The sequence below is a fragment of the Microcaecilia unicolor genome, chromosome 2 (genome assembly GCF_901765095.1).
Source record: "Microcaecilia unicolor chromosome 2, aMicUni1.1, whole genome shotgun sequence".
Classification (NCBI taxonomy): Eukaryota; Metazoa; Chordata; class Amphibia; order Gymnophiona; family Siphonopidae; genus Microcaecilia; species Microcaecilia unicolor.
Genome location: NC_044032.1, coordinates 149,798,526 through 149,822,631, shown reverse-complemented (window position 1 = coordinate 149,822,631; position 24,106 = coordinate 149,798,526). Strand labels below are relative to the sequence as shown.

The window sequence follows — 24,106 nt, the reverse complement described above, 5'->3', positions numbered from 1 at the left end:
TGCCCGGAGAGAGAGCCTGTTAACAATTCTCCAACACACCACTGGGTGTTGCCATCTAATCACCGCTAAGCTTGTTTGGTTCCATGTCATCTATACAGGATTCCTTTCTGTTTATTCTATGCATTTTAAAATTCCATTACCATTTTCATCTCCACTACTTCTAACGAGAGGACATTCCAGGTGTCTACCACCCTCTCCATGAAAAATTATTCTTAGTCGGCCCCCCTGCAACCTCAGTTCATGTCCTCTAGTTCTACCACCTTAGTGTTTCTGGAAAAGGTTTGTTTGTAGATTAATACATTTTAAATATTTGAATTTCTGTATCATATCAACCCGTCTCTCCTTTCCTTCAGGGTACACATGTTCAGGTCCTCAAGACTTTCCTCATACGTCTTGTGTCACAAACTCCATACCATTTTCATTGCATTTCTCTGAATCGCTTCAAGTCTTTTTACATGCTTAGCAATATACGACCTTCAAAACTGAACATAATACTCCAAGTGGGGCCTCACCAGTAACTTGTAGAGGGGCATCAACACCTCCTTTCTTCTGCTGGCTATACCCCTCTCTATGCAGCCAGGAAACTTTCTGTCCATGGCCACCGCCTTGTTGCATTGTTTCGTCACCTTGAGATCCTCAGACACGCATTACCCCAAGGTCTGTCTCTTGAGCTGTGCCTATAAATCTCTCTCTTCCTATCAGGTGTATCTTCTTTCTATTTCTGCACCCCAAGTGCATCACTTTGCATGTCTTGGCATTAATTTTAACTGCCATACCTTTGACCATTTTGGAGGATCTCTTCTCATGGTTTCTACCCCTCCAGGGTATCTACTCTATTGGCTATCTTCATGTCATCCACAAAAAGGCAAACTTTACCTTCTAACCCTTCAGCAATGTTTCTCACAAATATATTACACAGAATCGGCCCCAGTACCGACCCTTGAGGTACTCCATTACTCACCTTCCTTTCTTCTGCGCGGAATACTACCACTCTCTGTTGCCTGTTGGTCAACCAGTTTCTAATCTAGTTCACCAGATTGGGTCCTAAGTTCAGCCCTCTCAACTTATTCAGGAGTCTTCTGTGAGGAACCGTATCAAAGGCTACATAGATTACGTAGATTACATATAGCACATGTCCTTTATCCAGTTCTTTGGTCACCCACTCAGAAATCAATCAGATTCGTTTGACAGTATTTTCTTCTGGTAAAAGCCATGTTACCTTGGATCCTAAAACTCATAGAGAAAGTTAACTATTTTTCCTTCAGCAGTGATTCCATTATTTTTCCTACCACCGATGTGAAGCTTACTGGTCTATAGTTTCCCACTTCTTCCCTGTTTCTACTTTTGTGAAGAGGGACCATATCAGCTCATCTCCAATCCCATGGAAATTCTTCCATCTCTAAAGATCTAGTACATAAATCCTTAAGAGGTCCTTCCAGAGTTTCTCTGAGCTCCCTTAGTTTCCTTGGATGTGTCCTATCTGGCCCCATAGCTTTGTCCACTTTCAGATTTTCCAGTTGTTTATAAACGCTTTCTTCCATAAACAGTGTAATATCCACTCCATTCCCAGATATACCCTCTGCAACTGACCATGGTTCCTTCTCCAGAATTTTCTTCCATAAACACTGAAGAGAAACACATTCGCTTTATTCTCATCATTCTCCACATAGTTACTGTCAGCATGTTTCAGTCCCTGAGAGCAGGTGTAAATCCTGACATTTCTTTCAGGAGATGAAAATGTGTATTCCCCTTCTGAAATGAGGAATGCAAGTGTACAGGGTGAGGCAAAAACAAAAAAGTAACCCCCTAGAGTTTTTATGCCATTTTCTCAGCAACCGCTTTGAATTTCAACAAAAAAATTGCACGTACTTATTTAGCCATCATACTCACATATTGATGTTACTATTTTAGCATTACTACGTAACGATTTTTGTGCGTTAAAAATGCTTGAGCTAAAACACAGTAAGTTAGCATTATTCAAATGAAACAATTAACAATGTATCAGAATTTCGAAGTCACTGTGAATGCTCAAGTGTACCCCCCTATCCCCACCCACTCAGCTTTAGCAAAGGCCTTCATTTCTTAACAGCCCTGTTGATTGGTCCCTCTGGCAGGCTGTCCCAGATCATAAGTACATAAGTACATAACTATTACCATACTGGGACAGACCGATGGTCCATCAAGCCCAGCATCCTGTTTCCAACAGTGGCCAATCCAGGTTACAAGTACCTGGCAATATCCCAAAACAGTACAATACATTTTAAGCTGCTTATCCTATAAATAAGCAGTGGATTTTCCCCAAGTCCATTTTAATAATGGCTTATGGACTTTTCTTTTAGGAAGCTATCCAAACTATTTTTTAAACCCCACTAAGTTAACTGCTTTTACTACATTCTCTGGCAACAAATTCCCAAGTTTAATTACACATTGAGTGAAGAAATATTTTCTCTGATTCTTTTTGAATTTACTACTTTGTAGCTTCATTGCGTGCCCGCTAGTCCTAGTATTTTTGGAAACAGTAAACAAGTGATTCATGTCTACCTGCTCCACTCCACTCATTATTTTATAGACCTCTATCATGTCTCACCCTCAGACGTCTTTTCTGTAAGCTGAAGATCCCTAGCCACTTCAGCCTTTCCTCATAGGGAAATTGGTCCATCCCTATTATTTTCATCACCCTCTGTACCTTTTCTATTTCCACTCTATCTTTTTTGAGATGTGGTGACCAGAATTCCTATGGGTGTCTCTAGCGTTAGCGCACGTTAATTCTTAGTGCGCGCTAAAATGTTTGTGTGCCTACAGTGCGTCTTAGTGAACAGGGCCCTTAGAGTGCATGCAATATTGTATATATATTGTAATAACCAGAAGCATAGAATCTATTCCCAGCAGAGAGTGCACTAGTTTGCCCCAAACACAGACTAGTACCCAGGGTAAATTGAAAGATCTTGCCTGTCCCAGGTGCAACATTCTAGGACTGTAGCCATCAGTCTTATGGCAGGGGAGGAACAGTTCAGATGAGGCTCAGTTTCCCTGGGTGACTAAGCAGTATGTGCTAGAACCAAAGGTGCAACTAAATGCACCCAAGGAAAAAGCCTTCAGACAGGTCTGGAAACACTTCCCCTGAGCCACTGGAGGAATACGTGGACGTTGTGGAGGAATTGGAGCTCTGTTCTTGAACAGCCAATGGAGGTTACAGCAGAATGAGTCCCAGCTTAAATGGTGATTTTGAATTTCCATTTGTTATTATTTAACAACCAGCCCAGTGGGTAGCTGCCGGGTGACCAGAACATTACATCCTGGCAAGTGAGTGGTGTACAGTTGTTGCCCAGAGTTTCTCTTGTGAAAGGACTTGTTTTTTTTTTTTTTTTAGATTGCAAGTAACCCTGGAATTGGAAGCTTCTATCCAGGGCAAGTATTAAAGGCATTAGAGTGTTTGGGACTTGTTGCCTAAGATAGACTTGAACTGAGCCAAATAAAATAAAGCCCAAACTCCTTCTGAAGTTTTGCTTCTGACTTAAGAAAGGGGAAGAAACAAAGAACTTGCTTGGGGAATTATTCTGCCCTCCTTAAGAAACATTGTTTGGATTCTATACATTTTCAAATTCATTACCTAAGATAAAGGTTTCTTTTTTGTTGTTTTGAAATTGGCCATTTTGGACTGAGACCTGCTGGGAAGAAGAAAATCCTGGTGTGGATTTTTGTGGACTGAATTGTTGTGTGGATTTGAACCTAGAGGAGAAAAGTGTTGTTTTGTGAAGTTCCAGGACTGCGGACATACCTAGAAACATGACAATATCTAAATGCCGATTTATCACAAATAGAGCTTAAATAACCAAAATAATTTGCCAGGGGTCCCACTGCACACAAAAGTGGGTGACTTGTCTAGGTAAATATGCAGACACTAAGAACCACCTCAACGTATCAGATCCTGAAAAATGTTCTAAAACACTGATGTTATGACAAACTATAATTATATTAAAGTTTTGATGTCACCTTTGGCCAATACACAATCCCACTACTGTAAAACTCTATGCACAAACTTGTAGAAAAACACACCCAGAACCGTACCATACCATACCATACCATACCATACCATAACACCACTAACTCCCAGGAATCAAGAGGCAAGAGCCTTCTCTGTGAAAAGGCAGCACTGTAAATATCAAACCAGGCCCTAAATACCAAATACGCCACCTAGTAAGAAAAAATAGGGTCAGCCATATGTACCAAGCAAAACTTGTTCCCAGTGGTATAATAATGCGTGAAGCAGAAATGTGACTCTGACATACGCATGTACTTCACAAAAATATCTGTTTTTGGACATTTCTTTAGGTGCACTGTTGTAAAAATCACCTCCAGTTTGTCACTGGCCCCTTCTGCCACACAACTCCAGGTGCCCGCAGTAATTCTGCTCCTTCACAATTAAGACTACTGAGCCCTGTAATCAGTGGCGTAGCCAGACTGCCAATTTTGGATGGGCCTGAACCTAAAGTGGGTGGGCACCAAATTTTCTCTCTACCCCCCTCCCCCAGCAAAATTTAGTCACGCTAATCAGATGCATTTGTCACACAGGGTAAAGTGCTGCTTTTCAGTGCATCAGATTTCAGAAAATTTATTTAATAGCCTAACACCCTTTTCAATGAGCTTTCAGAGGCCAAAACCTCCTGCCTCAGGTCAGTATAATGCTGTTACGGTATCCTCGCCTGACCTAAGGAAGGAAGTATTGGTCTCTGAAACTTCATTAACACAGGTACCATATTACTTTATCCTAAATTAAAAATAAAATTATTTTCTTTACCTTTCTTGTATGGCCATTTACTTTTTCTCATTGTGTCGCTCCCAGTCTCTAGATTCTGCTTTCCTTCGTTTTCGCTTAACTCTTCTGCCACGGTTTCCTGGCCATTTCTCATTTTCTCTCCTTTTTCTTTGCTTTCTTCAATATTTTTCTGCCTCTCTCTCTCTCTGTCCTGATTTAATTCATTCTTACTATCCATTCTTTAATTTCCTTCATCTACTTATGGCTTTTCATCTTTTTCTCACCCTTGTTCTCCCCATGCCCCTTCCTCTTATTCTCCAGTCTTTCACTACTCTCCTTTTCCATCCAGCAGCTCTCTTCTTTCTCTCCCCATCCTTCCAGTCTCCCCTCTCTCTCCCCATCCTTCCAGTAGTCTCCCCTCTTTCTTTCTGCATCCTTCCGTCCAGTGTCACCTCTTTCTCCCTACCCTTCCATCCAGCGTCTTCCCTCTTTCTCTCCCCATCCTTCCATCCATCTATCCTCTCTCCTGATCCTTCCATCTAATGTCTCTCTCCCTCTTTCAAACCAGTGTCTCTGTATCACTCTACCCTTTTCTGTTCAGTGTCCCTTCTCTCTCTGCATCCTTCCAGTCTCTCCCCATCCTTCCATCCAGAGTCTCTCTCCCCATCCATCCGTTTTCCCTCTTTCTCTCCCCATCCTTCCATCTGTTTTCTATCTTTTCTCCCCATCCTTCCATGTTTTCCCTCTTTCTCCCCATCCTTCCATGTTTTCCCTCATTCTCTGCCATCCTTCCATCTGTTTTCCCTCTTTCTCCCCATCCTTCCATGTTTTCCCTCTTTCTCCCCATCCTTCCATGTTTTTCCTCATTCTCTGCCATCCTTCCATCTGTTTTCCCTCTTTTCTCCCCATCCTTCCATCTGTTTTCCCTCTTTTCTCCCCATCCTTCCATGTTTTCCCTCTTTCTCCCCATCCTTCCATGTTTTCCCTCATTCTCTGCCATCCTTCCATCTGTTTTCCCTCTTTCTCCCCATCCTTCCATGTTTTCCCTCATTCTCTGCCATCCTTCCATCTGTTTTCCCTCTTTCTCCCCATCCTTCCATGTTTTCCCTCATTCTCTGCCATCCTTCCATCTGTTTTCCCTCTTTTCTCCCCATCCTTCCATGTTTTCCCTCTTTCTCCCCATCCTTCCATCTGTTTTCCCTCATTTTCTCCCCATCCTTCCATGTTTTCCCTCTTTTCTTCGACGAGGCCCGCCCTGCATGCCAGCGCCAGCCCCAGCTCCCATTGCCGGCCACTGCTGCTTTCCTGTTGAGCAGCAGGGCCGGCGCTACAAAAAGAAGAAGCGCTAACGGCGCTAAGGAGTAAGGATGAGAAATGTAAAAAAAAAAAAAAGCGCGGCACACCGGCAGGCACTGACACGTCTCGGCAGCCTTGAGGCATTGGCTGCTGAGGCATTGGCTGCTGGCTCGCAGGCTCCTCCCATCTGCGGGAGGAGCCTGCGAGCCAGCAGCCAATGCCTCAGCAGCCAATGCCTCAAGGCTGCCGAGACAGTGCCTGCCGGTGCCGCGCTTTTTTTTTTTTTTTTTTTTAACATTTCTCGTCTTTAGCGCCGTTAGCGCTTCTTCTTTTTGTAGCGCCGGCCCTGCTGCTCAACAGGAAAAGCAGCAGTGGCCGGCAATGGGTGCTGGGGCTGGCGCTGGGCGGGCCTGGACTGAAATTGGGTGGGCCTGGGCCCAGCCAGGCCCACCCGTAGCTACGCCCCTGCCTGTAATGGCAAACTATTCTTTTTATTCTTGGTACCAGTTTTCTGGAGGTTAATTGACATGCTGTACAGCGAAAGAACACAAAATATGACTGTCAGAATTCTTGCTGCACTTCCAGTGGGTGTGTTACGCAAGGTCCTCTCCTTAAGTTAAGGACAACCTGCCTCTGGGACTATTGCAGATACTTACTTCTCCCATGATTCTTCACTTTCTATAAAGATCTTCACTTTTATCACCACCCCTGTTTTTTTCACTGTCTCACTAACCAGGTTCTCCTTCCTTCAAGTTGCTTCCTTTAAAGCAGTCCTTGAAATACTGGTGGAGCCCGGCCCCTCTTTCTCAGGGAACTCCTCCCAGAGATTTGCTATATCTGTCTGCCTACTTTTCTTTTTCTTCCCAACTTTATTCAGTACAATTTGCCCCTGGCTTTAGCTAGCTCTGTTTACCTGTGGCCCTTTATGGCCTCAATACACATCATAATGGTCCACAAACACCCCAGCACATAAGTAAACTAAAAAGCAATGATATTATGGAAGTGCATAAATTTGTTCTGTGGCAAGACTAGGAAGTATAAACTTGTCTTCCATTTTAATTCTTTTTCTGCAGTCCTGCTTACTTAAAACAGTTACAGTCGCTTGCTATTTCCCAAATGATTAACAGTGACACCTATAAGACTTTTAAAAAATAGTTTTCTCTTAGCAAGTAACTGCCTTCAGTTTAAAAATTGGGGTGTTGTTTAAAAATGGATGATGCATATAATGAACCTTGTACCATGGGAATGGTACATCTCTAGATCGAAATCTTATTTAAAGTATTTGAAGTATAGTGTAAAGGAGATGCATGTATCAAATGGTTAATAGTTCTCTGACTCTTAAGGGGTCTGTTTGAAAAAGCATTTTTGCTCTCAGCAAAGAAAGAAAGAGATTGTTCTATAAACTCAGGGGATCACCAAGCTGAACATGTCAACCAGAATGTACCTTATTAACTTGAGCCTCGCCACTATTCTGAACTCGATCTTCCCTTCCTTGAACAGGCCACTAGCCGCCAACTCAAATGCCTCCATTAAAAAGCTAGACTTACTCAACCACCGTTTCTCACGAACACGCAAATAATGGTCTCGACTCTCTACCACAGAAACAGATCATTTCATCAAATGTAACACTTCTATTTTGTTTGTAAGCCACATTGAAACAATCTAAGTTGGAAAATGTGGGATATAAATGTTGAAATAAATAAATAAAACCAAGGCGCTTGGTCTTAAAACAATGTAGTTTGCCAACAGCAAGCAAATTGCTTCTGAATATTCTGAACCTACAATGAGGCTTCTTCAAGGAAAACTGATAGCAGCATCCCTTGTCCATGCACAATAAAAATAAAACAAATATATAGGTTAGTATATTGCAGACCTAACTCAATATGTTCTGTAAATTCAGCAACATCCCTATTTCTTACTGTTACTTTCAAGAAAGTCACTGTGAATGAGTTAAGGCTGAACACTTGTGGAATATATAAAATGATATGCCATTGTTAAACTAATACAACAGATTTCTATAATCTTTTAGGAGGCTATCAATCCTCCCTGCAGCAGCAAAGAAGTTTTTTCTCCTTTTTAGACTGTGAAATTTTCCTTCTGTTGCCACATATTCATTGAGTAAGATTGTAATACTGTATTAGCTCTGTGTGAATAAAGAGCAATTGAAGCTCTCTTTGAATGAGCAGCTAAAAAGCACAAATTACTTTTTCATGAAACCCTCCATTCTTTCTCTTTCTACAAAAAGCCTGTCGCCTTGTTCAGCTGAATACCTCTACAGTAGGTCACTTCAGTTAAGCCCCTTAATAAACTGTTGATAGTTGAGGGTAGTTTTTTCTTGCCTCTCAATAGCCCAGTGTTGGACAGTGCACTTCAAATCATTAAGGTTAATACAAATTTGAAAAAGAGAGATTAACTCTGGTGGTTAGGGCCTCAATTTACAACTCCCACACATACAACATGCTTTGAGCAAAGCGCAAGGGTAGATTGAAATTTCAGCTGAGCTGTGGGCGGGCTTTCATGGCCTCTGAAAGCGGGTATTACCATTTGGGAGGTTAGATGGCGTCAAACTGCTGAAGTGGTGGGTGGTTTAGAGGCTTTGGAAATAGACTGTGTGGTGGAGACTAGTTCAAGATTTCTACAGCCCGCCATGAGAAAGTACATTGCTATAGTCAATACATACGTGTGTGTGTGTGTGCGTGCGTGCGGGGGGAGTGAGGCTTTTAAATGAATTTTTGGTAACATAAGAACAGACTTTTAGTTCACAGAAACACAATATTAACAAACAGTGAACTATAGAACCTATTTACCAAAACACGTTAACACATTTTTCTAAACAAGCCCTTATATGTGCTGCAATAATCTATGATTTATAATAACTGAGCCCTTGTGAGCAAAATGTCAGCATCAGTCCAAGATGTATGGACTGTACATGAAAAGTAAAAGATCCTTTTTGGTTGGTGCTGTGCAGATATACCTATTAGTGCATTTTCCTATATTAACTTCCTGCTTTCTTATAGAAAACACACATTTTTTTGTTTCTTAATTGTTTAAAATATTGAAGCGACCAAACAGGGCAGAAAAAGACATGCCGTTTTATCGGCTTTTATGAGAGTCTTATTAGCTTAAGAACTAGCAGTTAGCAGCTCAGATTCATTAGCAGAACTAAATTTAAGCTCTGCTTGACAGCCTGCCTAGAAAACAGTCTGTTTGGCTGTCTGTGGGCTTTAATTAAGATGTGTTCAGTTCTAGCCCCCTTTCTCCCCCACCCGCTGTGTCACAGAGCCGACCATCAGACACTTTCAGATGGTCCAGCCCATGACTTTGACCTTCTCTGCGGTCCAGCGTTCCCTGGGGAACCCTTCAGCTCATGAGGTCTGATTTCACACTTCCAGGATGCCTCCGCTCTCTTAACAATGACAGGGAGACAAAGCCCTTTAGAGCTGGCCGCATGGGGACTTGTTTAAATTGGAAACTAGAGAGGAGTCAGGGAACAAGGTTATGGGCTAGAGAATAGTGCTTTTAATAAAGAGCTCACAGCTCTGGTTCAGCTCGAAAGGGGTCTACTTCTGTACAATTAATTGAGCCATTTATCTGGAGCATCTCGGGCCTCTGGTTTCTCACAGAATATCTGATAAATATCAGCTAAATAGCAAATGCGATATGCATGAAATGCATTTTTAACACTTTGCTTACTTAGTTTCAGATCTTTCTAAGTAAATATGCAGGCATTCTTTTTGTCCTCATTTTTTCTGTTTGTCTATAGAGTTTCCAATACTATTGGCTTGTCTGTCCTAAAACTCATATATCATATCTATATTATAAAGAAATATCTATATTATAAAGAAATATATATAGATATATGGTTTTGAGTATTCATATGGAGGACTGTAAATAGCTCAGACTCTAAGTGAGGATCAACCAATGGAAAAATAATTTTGCTATTGATTGAATTGATTGAGGAAAGGAGAGGTGAACACTTATATTTTCGTTATTATAAAACCCTGAGGGGGTGGAGGTTTGGGAAAGAAAGAATAATGCCTTTTTTATTTTACTTTTTTAGATTGCAGATTTCGGACTGCTATGTTCTTATGGAAAAGGGGCAGTTATGCTAGAGAAATTACATATTTGCACAGTGCTGTTCTTTAAAGGGTAAACCAAAAGTGTGAAATCAGGCATAGTTAGAAAATCTACTGCCTTAATCATAAGACAAGAAGCATCAGGTCATTTGCTGTTTGTGATGAAATAATGTAGTGAGAATAACGCAGTAACGCATTTCATGATTTTATTTGCAAAGGGTTAGATTCATGAAAAAATGCCACAATTTAGGTGCCAGAATGATGCATGCTAAGTGCAAATTCTATAACGGCAGTTCCGCCTGGAACAGCTGTTCTAGAATACTGTAGATGGAAGCACTTACATGATGTCAAAGCCTGGTGTACACGTTGGTAGATAGACACATAACTCATAGTATTCTATAACCTGCTAGCCTAAGTGTTATGCATGCTCCTGACTCACCCATGTGCATGCCCCCTAAAAATTGTGCGTGATAGTGTAATGACTAAGAACAGTTGCGCATGCAACTGCTAATTGGTGCTAATTAGTGCTAATTAACATGGATTAAAGCTGCAACATTGCCTCATCATCCAAAACATACAGCCCAACACCCCTCACCCAACGGACATAGCCCTTCAACCAACACACACCCGGGCTGTCAGTACTCTCATTCCATATATGCCTTCTCAGACATTACGTTCTTCTCAACAGAATCTGCGGTCATTTACTCTCATGTATATATCCATCTGGACCACACTAATACCACTTGTTTCTCGGTCGTTGCGCCTACTCTATGGAACGGTTCACTTATATGGTTTGGAACTTCTTATACAAAAATTCAGACAGACATTGAAATTCATTATTTTGGTCCCTGGCCTTTACAACTGAGTGATCAAACCTACCTAGTTTTTAAAAAAAGCCCTTCTCCTCCCCCCCCCCCCCAATGCTCCAATAATCTTAGAGATATAGGGGCCCTTTTACAATGTGGGAGTAGGGGTACCGCATGTGTAGCGTGTGCCAAATCGACACTGCCGCCTGCCTGGTAAGTGCACACCCACCCAGTGGTAAATTCGAAGCTGGAATTTGCTGTTTCCTGCAGTAGAAAATATTTTCCTAATTTCTACCGTGGGGGGGGGGGGGGCTTTCCAGGTGGTAATCGGCAGCGCGGCTACATTGGCACACACTGTATGAGTACCACGCATGTAGCGCATGAGCCCTTACCACTAGGTCAATGGGTGGCGGTAAGGGGTCAGGCAGTAAATAGCTGCATGCTACCTTTACTTCTAGTGCACGGCCATTTACTGCCCCCATTTTAAAAAGCCTTTTTTCCCAGCCCTAATAACAAATGGCCCAGCATACGCCAAAAATATGCGCCCACACTACCGCAGGCCACTTTTTACTACAGCTTAATCAAAGGACCCCTTAATTGGTTGTTATCCCAACTCTGCCACCTACTGGATATCACCATGATATGTGCAGACACCAGTGTATTTGTATATACCTATACGTATATATAGATATGGATATGTATATACCCACTCATGCATATAATAAATACAGTGACGATCCTAGGTCGGCTGCCACCTGGGGCGGATCGCCGATGCGCACTCCCCCCCCCCCCCCGGGTGCAGCACAACCCCCCCCCCCCCTCCTGGCACAATGACACCCCCCCTCCCCCGGGTGCATTCTTGGCTGCTGGGAGCAGCTGCGTGGCTCTCGGCTCCGCTGGCTTCCTGCTCCCTCTGCCCCGGAACAGGAAGTAACCTGTACCGGGCTAGAGGGAGCAGGGAACCAGCGTAGCTGACAGGTGCATGGCTGCTCTCTGCACCCCTCCAGCGGCGTGCACCCGGGGCGGACTGCCCCCACCGAACCGCCCTTGGTACGCCACTGAATAAATACACACATGTGTATTTCAGAACAGGCTTTTTGTTGACAGATTCTGTTCTAGAATACAGTGAAAATACTACTACTACTTATCATTTCTATAGCACTACTAGATGTACGCATGAACATGAAGAGACAGTCCCTACTCAACAGAGCTTACAATCTAATTAATACCTGCAAAATGAGGCACATACTTCTATGCATAGGGGCAAATTCAAGAAAGGTCACCTAATATTGGGCACCACATATTTGGACACTAACCCCCGGATTCTATGCACTGCGCTTAGATTTAGGCACTGAAATCGGTGCGGATTCTGTAACACCGCATGTAACTTAATTGGCTTAACAAGCTAATGAGCGCTGATAACAGCACTTAACAAGCAAAAATAAGCACTGATTGGCTCCTATCTCCTCACCTATAACCATGCCCCTTTTTGCCTGCGTATGTTAGAAGTTCGGCACACACTTCATTACAGACTATGCTTAGCAAGTTGTGTGCATAAATTCAAATCGGTGCCAATTAGTGCTCGTTAAGTGCTGTTATCAGCCCTCATTAGCTTGTTAAGTTATGCGCATTGTTATAGATTCTGCGCCAATTTCAGCATGGATCTCTAGGCATACTATATAGAATCTGGGGGTTAGCACCTAATTTAACAATTATAGGGCCCTTTTAGTAAGGAGTGGCAAAAAGTGAACTTAACACATTCTTGTGCAAGTTGTTCTTGTGTGTTAAGGCCATTTTTGTCGCAGTCATAAAATGGACGATTTTCCATTTTTTGTATTAATGGTCATGGTTTAATGTTGCCACTAGAGCGCAGCCATTAATAAAAATTACCACATGAGTAAATACCACCACCCATTTTATAGGCAATAAGGGCTTACACGGTAATCCTGCGCTAACCAGTTAGCGTGCAGTAATGTATTTATTTATTTATTGCATTTGTATCCCACCTTATCCCACCTCTTTGCAGGCTCAAAGTAGCTTACAATACATCATGAGTAGTGGAAAAGTGTTAGTATCATAAACATTTAGTATTGCATGATCTTGTTAGTATGATGATAAAAACAAAGTAGTAATATACAAGCAGATTTTAAGAAACAGTTCTGAGATTAAATAGGCGAGTTGTGTAGTGTAGGTTCACTTGGGTTGGTCTTTTTGGTATGCTGTTTCAAAGAGGTGGGTCTTCAGTAGTATGCGGAAGTTCGTTCTTTCGTAGGTCGATTTCAAGTTGCGCAGCAGTGCGTTCCATAACTGTGTGCTCAAGTAGGTGAAGTTTGACGCGTGCATTAGTTTGTATTTCATTCCTTTACAACTGGGGAAGTGCAGATCGAGGAATGTGCGGGATGATCTTCTGGCATTCCTAGGTGGTAAGTCTATTAGGTCAGACATGTAAGCTGGTGCGTCTCCATGGATAATTTTGTGAACTAGAGTGCTGCACTGATTAGTGCAGGAATACGCCCTGACATTTTAACTGGAATAGCATGCGCCAAAATGGCACTTGCCATTGTAAGCTGCGTTAGGCAGGCATTAGCACCTAATGCAGCTTAATAAAAGGGACCCCAGGTTAGGTGTTTAATGGGCACTCTTCTATAACCAAAACGAAAAAACAAAGGATGACAAAAATACCGCTATGTCCAGAACAACAAACAAAAAAAAAGCTGGGATAAACAGATGGCTTCCCACAGAAATAGCATCAACTGTGTTTGGACTCAGGATATAAATAGACTCGACAAGGTCGTCGTGCAATCTACATGTAAACACAAAACACAAAATGTGCAATATAAAAATAAAAAAATAATAATAACATTGTCATATGAAGCTAAAATCACATAAATAGAATACAAACATTGTGGCAAATAAAATCAAATGTAATCATATAATACTGTACATATATAAAATAGGTGTTCAATTGGATGCAAATTGCATTTGTATATAGAAAATGTATTCATAATTTATAATTCATGTTCAGTTTTATTATGAATATACTTTTTATATATATTTATATTTGGTGTTACATTGGTCATCCTTAAGTCTTCAGCCCAAAGGATTTGCACTTATGGCAACAGACACTTCCCCCTCATTCTATAAACTTGCACCGGGGGGGAGGACTGTCCAAGGGTCCAGAGGATCTCCCCCCTCCCCCCACTGCCTCTACACACTACAGCGCCCCGAGCCTCAGTGGGCCCTCCCCGGTCCCACCTTGAAGTGCCATGGTGGTCTAGTGGCTTCTGCGGGGGCAAGAAAGAACAACACTCTTTCCTGCCTGCTGCCACTATTCTGTCCAGCACCGCCGTGTTTTAAAAATGGCTGCCGTGACGCCCTGCAGCAGTCTTGCGAGACTGTTGAGACCCATGAGACTACTGAAGGAAGTCTCGGCACCCATTTTATAAACACAGCAGCGCCTGGCAGAATAGTTGTAGGGGGCAGGAAAGAGTGGGGTTCTTTCCTGCCCCCGAAGAAGCCACTAGACCACCAGGGCCCCTTAAAGTAGAACAAGGAAGAGCCTACTGAGGCTCGGGGGATAGTAGTGTGCAGGAAGGGGGCACCAGCTGCGATGGTAGGGGGGCTGTAGTGTATGGGAAGGGGTAGGGTTACCATATGGCTCCAGAAAAAGGAGGACGGATTGAGCCAGCCGGGTTTTACTTCCATTGCTTTCAATGGAAAGCAATTGCGCCAGCCGGGTTTTACTTCCATTGCTTTCAATGGAAAGCAATGGAAGTAAAACCCGGCTGGCTCAATCCGTCCTCCTTTTTCTGGAGCCATATGGTAACCCTAGGAAAGGGGCATCTGCGGTGTGGTGGTGGGGGTGGTGACAGTGTGGCAGTGGGGGGCCTAATGACCCATACTGCCCAGGGGCCCAGATCACTGTCACTCCGCCTCTGACTTGCACACTCAAATTTAAGCTTAGCATGCAAATTTGACACGCAATTTATAGAAATTGAGGTCAGTTGGGCACACAGCTTAATTTAATAATTGGCTTTGCTGCAGCAGCTGCTAAGAGCTGAGGCAAGTGGGGTTTACTTCTGCCTCCACTTCCCCTACTGGACCACTAGGGATCTTAAGTAAGCCCAGGAGGGGCGAGGATGGGAGTGGAGTTCATTGTTGCCTGGGGGAAGGGGGAATTGGAAGGAGGGGAGCTGTTTTCAGTGGGTAGGAGGGAACTTAGAAGGAGTGAACATTGTGAAATGTTATGTGGGTCCCAGCCAATATACAGCCAGGGTACACATAGCTAACTGGGTAAACACAGGGCAGCTATGTGGGTGCCAACACTGAACATTGCCAGCAGACGCATAACTGCCAGCTCCTCCCCAACTGTGCCGCCCCTGACCTGCCAACTTTAAACATGGCTGGTCAGACCCGATATTCAGCAGCCTCAAGCAGTTTAAGAGGGCAGGAGCCTCTCCTGCCCGCTTAAGTTTCTTTGAAAATCAGCCATCTATATATTTTGACTCAAGTTATTGTAAATATAAGAACCCCATTAATGGCAACCAGGCCTGATTTTCAGGTTAGCTGCAATCAGTATTCATGAGTTCTGGGGAACTGAGGAACTGAGTTCGATTCCCACTTCAGGCACAGGCAGCTCCTTGTGACTCTGGGCAAGTCACTTAACCCTCCATTGCCCCATGTAAGCCGCATTGAGCCTGCCATGAGTGGGAAAGAGCAGGGTACAAATGTAACAAAATAATAATAATAATAATAATAATATATATATATATATATATATATATATATATATATATATATATATATATATATATATATATATATATATATATATATATATATATATATGATTATAGATTATTTATTTGGGCTTATCTCACATCCTGTAGTTCAAGTTACATTCAGGTACACTAGGTATTGCCCTGTCCCCAGAAGGTTTACAATCTAACCTCCTTGTTTATTAAGCTACGCTAGCAGCTGCCGTACGCTAATGCCGACACAGCCCATTCACTTTGAATGGGCTGTGACAGCATTGCCGCACAGCAGCTGCTAGCGCACCTTAGTAAACAAGGAGGTAAGTTTGTGCCTCAGGCATTAAAGGTTTAAAGGGCCCTTCTACAAAAAAGCATTAAGTTGTGGAATTAATGTGCTATCACGTGGGATTTTAAAACCAGGCAAGTCCAAAACTAATGCTGCTTTAGGAAGAACTGTTCCCACTATTTGTTATTGCAGGTCACATGTTAACATTCAGATTAACACGTGGTACCTTCTCCCAGTTAATGGGGATATTTAGGAGACAGTGAGTGGTCCTGCGTTAACTCTGCATTAACCAGTTACTGCACAGTGGGCTTCCATGCCCGCAGTCTGACAGAAAAATTCTGTAACATACGGAAACAAGCAGACTACCGCAAACCCCCTTAATGCTGTCATCTGTTTCCAGGCATTAACCCAGGCTTTTTTTGAGGGGGTACTTGGGGGTACTGAGTACCGGCACCTTTTCCACTGTCTGCTTTAAATTGACCTATGGAACCCAAGTTTTAATGAAAGAGTTCAGGCTCTACAGACCAATTCTGTCTTGCCATAGATTCTGTGACTGGTTGCAGGGGGCCTGGCCATTGTGGGGTGGGTCCCTCAGTGATCTCCCCACCCCTGAAGGGTGGACTAGCATTTGAGTACTGGCACCTTTTTTGCTAGAAAAAACACACTGCATTAACCACACGTCAAAGGCCAGATTCAGTAAATGGTGCCCGAAGTTAAGCTTCAGGAACAATCCGCACTAAGGAGCCCTTTTACTAAGCTGCGGTAAAAAGTGGCCTGCGGTAGTTTGGACGCGTGAAATTGGTGTGCACTGGGCCATTTTTTACCACAACTGGGGAAAAGGGCTTTTTAAAAAAATGGGGCAGTAAATGGCCGTGCACTAAAATTAAAAGAAACGTGCGGCTATTTTCTGCCTGAACCCTTACTGCCACCCAGTGACCTTGCAGTAAGGACTCATGCTCTACTCATGCGGTATTCATGCAGTGCACGCCAATATGACCATGCTGCCGATTACTGCTGGGAACGGCCTCCGCGGTAGAAAATAGAAACATATTTTCTATCACGGGAAACAGCGCGTGCCAACTTCAAAATTACCGTCGGGCACCCGCACTATCCTGGCAGTAGTATCGATTTGGCGTGCTCTAGCTGCGCGTTAGCCCTGCTGCAGTTTTAGAAAAAGGGTTCCTAAGTGCTATTCTGTAACGAATAGTTGAGGTTGAGTGCTCTTTGTAGCGTAGCGCTTAGCGTGAGGATTTATGCCTGCTGAAACCTGGTGTAAATGGCATTTAGACACATAAATGACCCTATATCATAACACTGTACCTAAATTTTCAGTACACCTCAACCTTCCCATACCCCTCCCCGACCATCCCTTTTTGAGTTGTGTGCACAACAATTTAGGCATGCAGCGTTATAGAATAACGCATAGGCAGATCCATGCGCAAGTCGTAATTAGTGCCAATTAACATCAATAATCAATTGCTAATGGCTCATTAACAAGGTCATTTGCACACGGTTCTTGGATCCAAATTTGGGAGACCATTATAGAATCTGGGGGTAAGTGCTTATTGCCCTTTATTATAAGGGTCCCTTAGTGGCTTGCCGAAGATTTGAACCTGTTTTCCCTGGTTGTCAGCTCAATGCTCTAGGTTACTCCTCCACTCTGAAGCTTCCAGTACGATTTGTGTATTCGCTTTAATTATCCTGCGGAACAAATTGGCACCTGAGTGGAAGAGTCTGGCATCACTGTTCTAAGTTTGCCACAAAAGCCGTTCTCATCATTCAAGTTTTCTTGCCCTTCAAATGAAAAGGTTCCAAGCATTCTGTGGATTGAGAAATGTAAGGAAGTTTTATAAAGAGTTCTTTATTTTTACATATGGGGAAGTTAAGTACTGTTTGCTGGGAATGGTCAAGCATCAACTGGAAGATTCCAGTAGCAGTTCTCCCCCTTTGCTGTTAGTAGAACAGCAACCCCCATGCAGCTTGCAGACTCATGTCAGGTTGTTAACAGTGGGTAAGTACTTTCCTTTGGTCATGAAGGTGTGATTTACGTTTGTCATTAGGCATTAATGTGGTGATACTGCAGCGGTGATCCCCAGGGAAGCGTCTTGCCACGCAGTAGTTCATTTATAAAGTACCCAGGCAGGAATCGCTCAAGACAGCAGGGCATGTGACTCCTTACCCATTAAACAGATGGCAGATTTCCTGGGAGGAAAGAAGACGTTAGCAGACTTGTGAAAGGATTTTAGAAAAGGACAGCAGGAACATATTAACAGGGATTCCATTGATTGCTATTGTACTTTTTTTCAGTATTTTGAGAGGGTAGTTAGTATAGTAAGTAGGCTGATGGACTTTCTTTGCTGTCTTGGTTTGTGTTTCTCTGTGTTGAATTCAGAACCAGTGAATTATTAGACTCACTGAGTCCTAGCCATTGAAATATAGAAGTACGATGGCAGGTGAAAAGCACAAGGCTCTTCTAACCTGCCTGTTTTCCCTGCTTAATTCTTGGATAAAATGGCGTGGTTGCTGTGTTAGTCCAGTTTTAAAGGTAATGAGTAGAAAGAAAACAGAATAAAAAAAGAACATAAGATGATACCTTTTTTTCTTGGACTAACTTAGAGGCTCTTTTACTAAGCTGAATTAGGTGCTTAAAGTGGCCTACCATGGGCCTTGCTCAAGCATCCCAGGGCAACTACCAAATCTAATAAATACTTTTACATTTTTTTAGGGAGCAGAGAGTGGGCATTCTTGCTCTAATCAGTTAGCAAAGCTACATTACCACGTGCTAACTGGTTAGCATAGAAATACTGTGCAAGTCCTTACAGCCTACAAAATGGGTGGTGTTAAGTGCTCACGCGGTAACATTTTTTAATGGCAAGCTTAGAGCATGGCTATTAATACAAAAAATAGACAATTATCCATTTTACTTCTGCAGTAAAAATGGCCTTAGAGCACAGGAAAAACCTGTGCAAGGGCGTCCACTTCTTGCCGCAGCTTAGTAAAAGGACCCCTTAATATATTTTTAAAAAGGTATCGTCTGATTTTCTTTTGTTGTTCTGTTTTATTTCTATTCATTACCTGTTTAGTTTGATACCACAAACCGTAACGAGTCACTGTCCTGCTCCTTCCCTGTGTCCGAGGATCCTCCGTGCGTGTACTGTTGGGTGTGCGCTGTTGCTGCCCATCTCTTTGAGCTTCACTCCTTGCAAGAAATAGCACATTGAAGGTGAGATGCAATCGTCCTGCTTGGTTTGAAAGCTCTCCATTTTGTTGTATTTCTCTTTATAGGGAAAAGTGACCCCTTTTGTGTGGTTGAATTGAACAATGACAGGCTACTGACACATACAGTCTACAAGAACCTGAATCCTGAATGGAACAAAGTCTTCACATTGTAAGTTTCAACCCTTGCCAGAAAGACAGTGACAGCAGCGGTCACACAGAGTGGCAGCTGCCAGAAACATGGCAAAGTTGTACCAGCAAAATGAAAACGAAGCAAAATGCTAGAGAGCCTGAGATTTTAGAGCTCATTCAAAAACTGTACGTCATCAATCATTTAATTATAAAAAAGAAAATAAAAACAACAGTGATGGAGTGTGAGTGATCAAGAATTTAAAGTTCAAACAATTTCAAGCAGATATTTTTGCTAGACGGATTATTGGTTCTCTGCTCTGTAGTTTGTGCTCTGTGTTTCCTTACTAACTCTCCACTGTCATTATCTAAAAAGGACAGAGCAGTGCACTCTTATCTCTAGCCTGCAGACATGAGGGCAGTGGTAATCACTTCTGGTCTTGGAGGTCTGCATAGGGGCTCTTTTCTAAGCTGCGCTAACCAGCTAATGCGGGTTTTACCACACAAATGTTAGCACGGACCCATGCTAACATCTAACATGCATTAAAATAGCAAGCGCATTTTAAAAAACCTGCACTAGCTGTTTAACACAGGAATGGGCAGAGTATGGCTATGACCGAAGTGGTGGGGAAGAGTGGCCTGCTCTGTCAGCTAGTGCACGGATCATGGCTGCATGCTAGCTGAACTTACTGTCAACACAAGAGGAGGTAGTAGGTGGAACCACACTATCAGCAGGCCCGTAGCATGCCTTCTGTCACAAGAAGTTCCATGATAGTGCACCTCCCCCTCCATTTTCTGATTTCGCCAGTCCCCTGATATCTTCCCCCCCCTCATTATCCGACACATACGGTGGCAGCACGAGTGCACCCATGTTATACGCCACAGCATGCCACATGGTGTGGGCCCACTTCAAAAACTAAAGAAAGAATAGCGGTGGCTTTTAAGAGGGGGCTTTTTGGATAACTGGGGTTATCCAATCTACCCTCGCAACACCCTTTCTATCCAGTCAACCCTCCTGACACCACCTTGTTATCCAGTCTCACCACCCCCCCCCCCCCCCCCCGCCCCCAGGTTGAAACCCCGGCCATTCTCTGAATCGTGCCCCTGAGCAAAAGGACCCCCCCTCTCAAAAGCAGCGGTTATTCTTTTTGGCTTTTTGAAGTGTGGCAGATACTGTGAGGAGCACTCATGCATGTAAACACTGTGCCCATGCGGTAAGTACTGGCCTGTGCAGTAAATGGAAGGTAGATGCTGGGCAGGTCCCCTGCATTTACCACACAGGCTTTGCACTTGCCACATGCTAGTTTTTACTACTAATGTGCAACAAATGAAAAAACTTACATATTTTTGAAAAAGTGCCACATAGTTCTTTTCAGGATATCTCTAATGAACATACATGAAGTAGATTCATATACAATAGAGGGAGCATGCATGCAGATCTGTGCCATATATGTTCATTAGCAGTGGCGGCCCTATCATTAGGCCAACTGAGGGGGGGGCCTAAGGCAGCATCTCGCTCCTTTCCACCCCCCCACACCAGCCACAGTCTGGTTTCTCCCCCTTCCTTTCTCAACCCCCTTCCCCAAGTCTACCTTCATTTTTTTGTTCTCCAAAAGTCGTCATCGGCAGCAATTCCCATGCACTGCCGTGCTGCTGGCACCGTCTTCTTCTCTGTACTGCGGCCCACCTCTCTGATGTAACTTCCTGTTTCCTCAGAGGTGGGCCGCAGTAGAGAGAAGAAGCCGGTGCCGGCAGCAGAGCAGTGTATGAGAATCGCCTGCTGCCGCCAACTTTTAGAAAACAAAAAAAGAAGGCAGACTCAGGGAAGGGAATTGATAAAGAAAGGAGGCAGATGTCAGACTGTGGCCGGGGGGGGGGGGGGCAGGGGGTTGAGGGCGCCATCGCATCCTTGCCTCAGGCGGCAAATTGCCTTGGGCCACCCCTGTTCATTAGGATGTATCCTGAAAACACAAACCATTTGCAGCCCTCAAGATCCGTTAGTAATTGTCACTACATTAGGATTGGCGCTAGGGCCATGGCCAAAAATAAGATTTATTGTGTTACCATGAGAAATTTAATTTCTGTCCCATCTCAAAACTTCTGATTTGTTTCTGTCAAAGAATGTGCTAAAAATATGTAAGTTGGTAGGCTTGTTTATTTAGACTGTGGCTTTGGATGAAATAAGTACTTTTATTTATGATGCGTTAACTGCTTCTAATAGTATTAACACATTACAGATGGAGAGGGAAGGTGATCGCCTGCAGGCTCTTCTGCTATTGCAAAAGAGCAACCATCAAGCTGCTCGGAAACACAATGTGGATGTGTGTTGGTTTATAATGTAAATGCAATTTCCATACTGTTCTTGATTTAAAAAAAAAAAGCTTTCTGTTCTTATCTCTTCCATTATTTTTTAAAATTCTATTTGCATTAGACATTAATGTGTAAGACAAGAAGAAGTCTTGTAAATGGTAAACAAAGATCTGATTGCAGAAATATCAGTTTCAAAAATCCTCTTCCAGGCCTGAAATCTGACATTTTTACTGCTCTAGGATCCGGGAAGCTGCAGCTCAAGCACATTGCACAAGGGCCCTAGTTATAAATGATAAGGAAAAAGAAAGCCCTTAACATTGCCATTCTCCTACTGCCAGTTCACACAGGCCTTTTTTTTACTGTGTTTGATAACACACAGGATCTGATATTTAAAAAAAAAAAAAAAAGAAAAAAAGCTGAGCTCCAAAATTGGTCTCTTATTTTCAGGCAAAATGAGGAGCGTAGCTGACAGCCACAGGCTATTATCCTCTCAATTCCTAAATTTAAGAACATACAAAGTGGGTGGAAACAGGGGCAGATTTGAGACAGGGAGTATGGCAGTAATTAGAAGTTACACACAGATAGGCTTACACCCTATTCTATAACATGCGTGCCTACATTTCATAGTGCACAACTCTAAAGGGAGTGTGGTCATGGGAGAAGCATGAGTGGATCAGAGGTGTTCCCAGAAATTAGGCACCATGTTACAGAATACCTGAATTTGCATGTCTAACTGCCATCAGTTGGTCATGGACAATTAAAACCAGCCTTTGCCGGGCGTAAATACTCGTACCCAAAATTAAGCGCAAAATGCAGTGTGACCTTTATAGAATACTTGCTTAGTATACATCACTTTGGTCTTTATCTTTGGGTGTCATTTACATAATCTAGCCCAAAGCACATAAATTAGGCTCCTAAATCTAGACAAAAAATGTCAGGCTTAAATTTATAAGCATAACTTTTAAGATCCTGCATTATGTTTGATTAATTTTATATCGTATGATTATTTTGATGTGTTGTATTAATTTTTAAAATTGTGAACTATTTTGAATGGCACTGCCAAGGAAAGGCTATTAACAGGTTTATTTATTAATAGATAAAATATTAAGATGAATTTTCAGCTGAAAACATGACAAGGTGTATTTTCAAAGCACTTAGATTTAGAAAGTACTCTGTAAGTGTACGTGCTTTGAAAATGAGCCCCTAGCAGTTTTTAGACTGCCACGGGCAGAACTGAGCCCAGATTTTCAATGCCAGGCCATGTTCAGGTTCTTGCATTGAATAACTGAGTATGTGTGGACAGCCGGAAGTTAACCAGCCAATATTCGGACAGATGACGGTTAGCTTGACGGATGAAGTTAAGACAGTCTTTTCACTTTCCTTACTTAATCTGCTTTCTTTCTGTGCAGATGGTGCAGGGTCCATTATTGCTGATATTCAGTGGCACTGTCTGATTAAGTTCCTCTCAATATCAGCAAACAGGGAGTCCAAAGCAATATAATCAAGCAGGCATCTTCCTGCCCAGTGAAATTGCTTTAAATATCGACCCCTTGGTGAAATTTTGGGCTCAATTTTCAAAAAATGTTGAGCCGCTAAATTTAGGCTCCTAAATGTATGCCTTGTTTTCAGCCCAACTAAGGAGCCTAAGTTTTCAGCTGAAAATCCATCTTAATTTGGGTGCTTAAAAGTTATGCTTATAAATTTAGGACTGCATTTGTTTGCCGAGATTTATGAGCCTAGTTCTGATAAGAACGTTAGGCTTATAACTCTTCTGCACCCTGTTGTTTTTCTATGCGCATAAATTTAGGAGTTCAATAAAATCTTGACTAAAAACAAATGCACTAAGCCCTTGTAAATTTTCACAGAGGCTAACTTGGGAGCATAACTCTGAAAGTTAGGAACTAAATCCTTCAAATTCCGGGCCCTTTGAATATAAATTTAGACACTCAGGCCTATTAAATTTTAAAGAGCCCAAGTTAGGAGTATAATTCAAACTCAAAGTTAGGAGCATAAATCATTTGAAAATTGGGCCCAAAGTCTCTCATCTGACCTCGTAAACACAAGAAGCTGCACTGATTAGTATTTGCATATTGAACATAGCAAAGGTCACATATCATAAAAAGTAAATAAATAAATAGTGATATGGTCTGAATGCAGTGCAGAGTATGGGTGACAAGAATTTGGCTGTGACATGTCCCTACCTATAGGAGTTTACAGCCTAGATGGGTACCTGATGAAAAAGAAGAGGAAGTAAATTGACAAAGGTATGTTGGTGGGAGAGGTGGGATTTGAGTCTGACTTTTAACCCATTGCTCTAGCCATTGAGCTATTTGTCCCATATGCCTCCCTCAAAAAAAATGTTTCCACAAAAAGCACAATTTTTAACAAACTTTTTAAATTGTGTTCTATCCGCACATAAGCACAGCTGTCCTGTTAACTTATTTTAACTCAGCAGACCAGCCAATGAGAAGACTGCA

General features: G+C 42.6%; 1 protein-coding gene across 2 annotated transcripts in view; it reads left to right on the top strand.

The window, feature by feature from the left end:
* The window catches only part of MCTP1 (multiple C2 and transmembrane domain containing 1), an 854,885-nt gene that overhangs the window by 486,919 nt on the left and 343,860 nt on the right, over window positions 1–24,106 (top strand). For both annotated transcript variants that reach the window (XM_030193396.1, XM_030193397.1), the window contains exon 10: window positions 19,260–19,362. In XM_030193396.1, coding sequence (XP_030049256.1) covers window positions 19,260–19,362 — 103 coding nt within the window. The remainder of the gene's footprint in view (window positions 1–19,259; window positions 19,363–24,106) is intronic.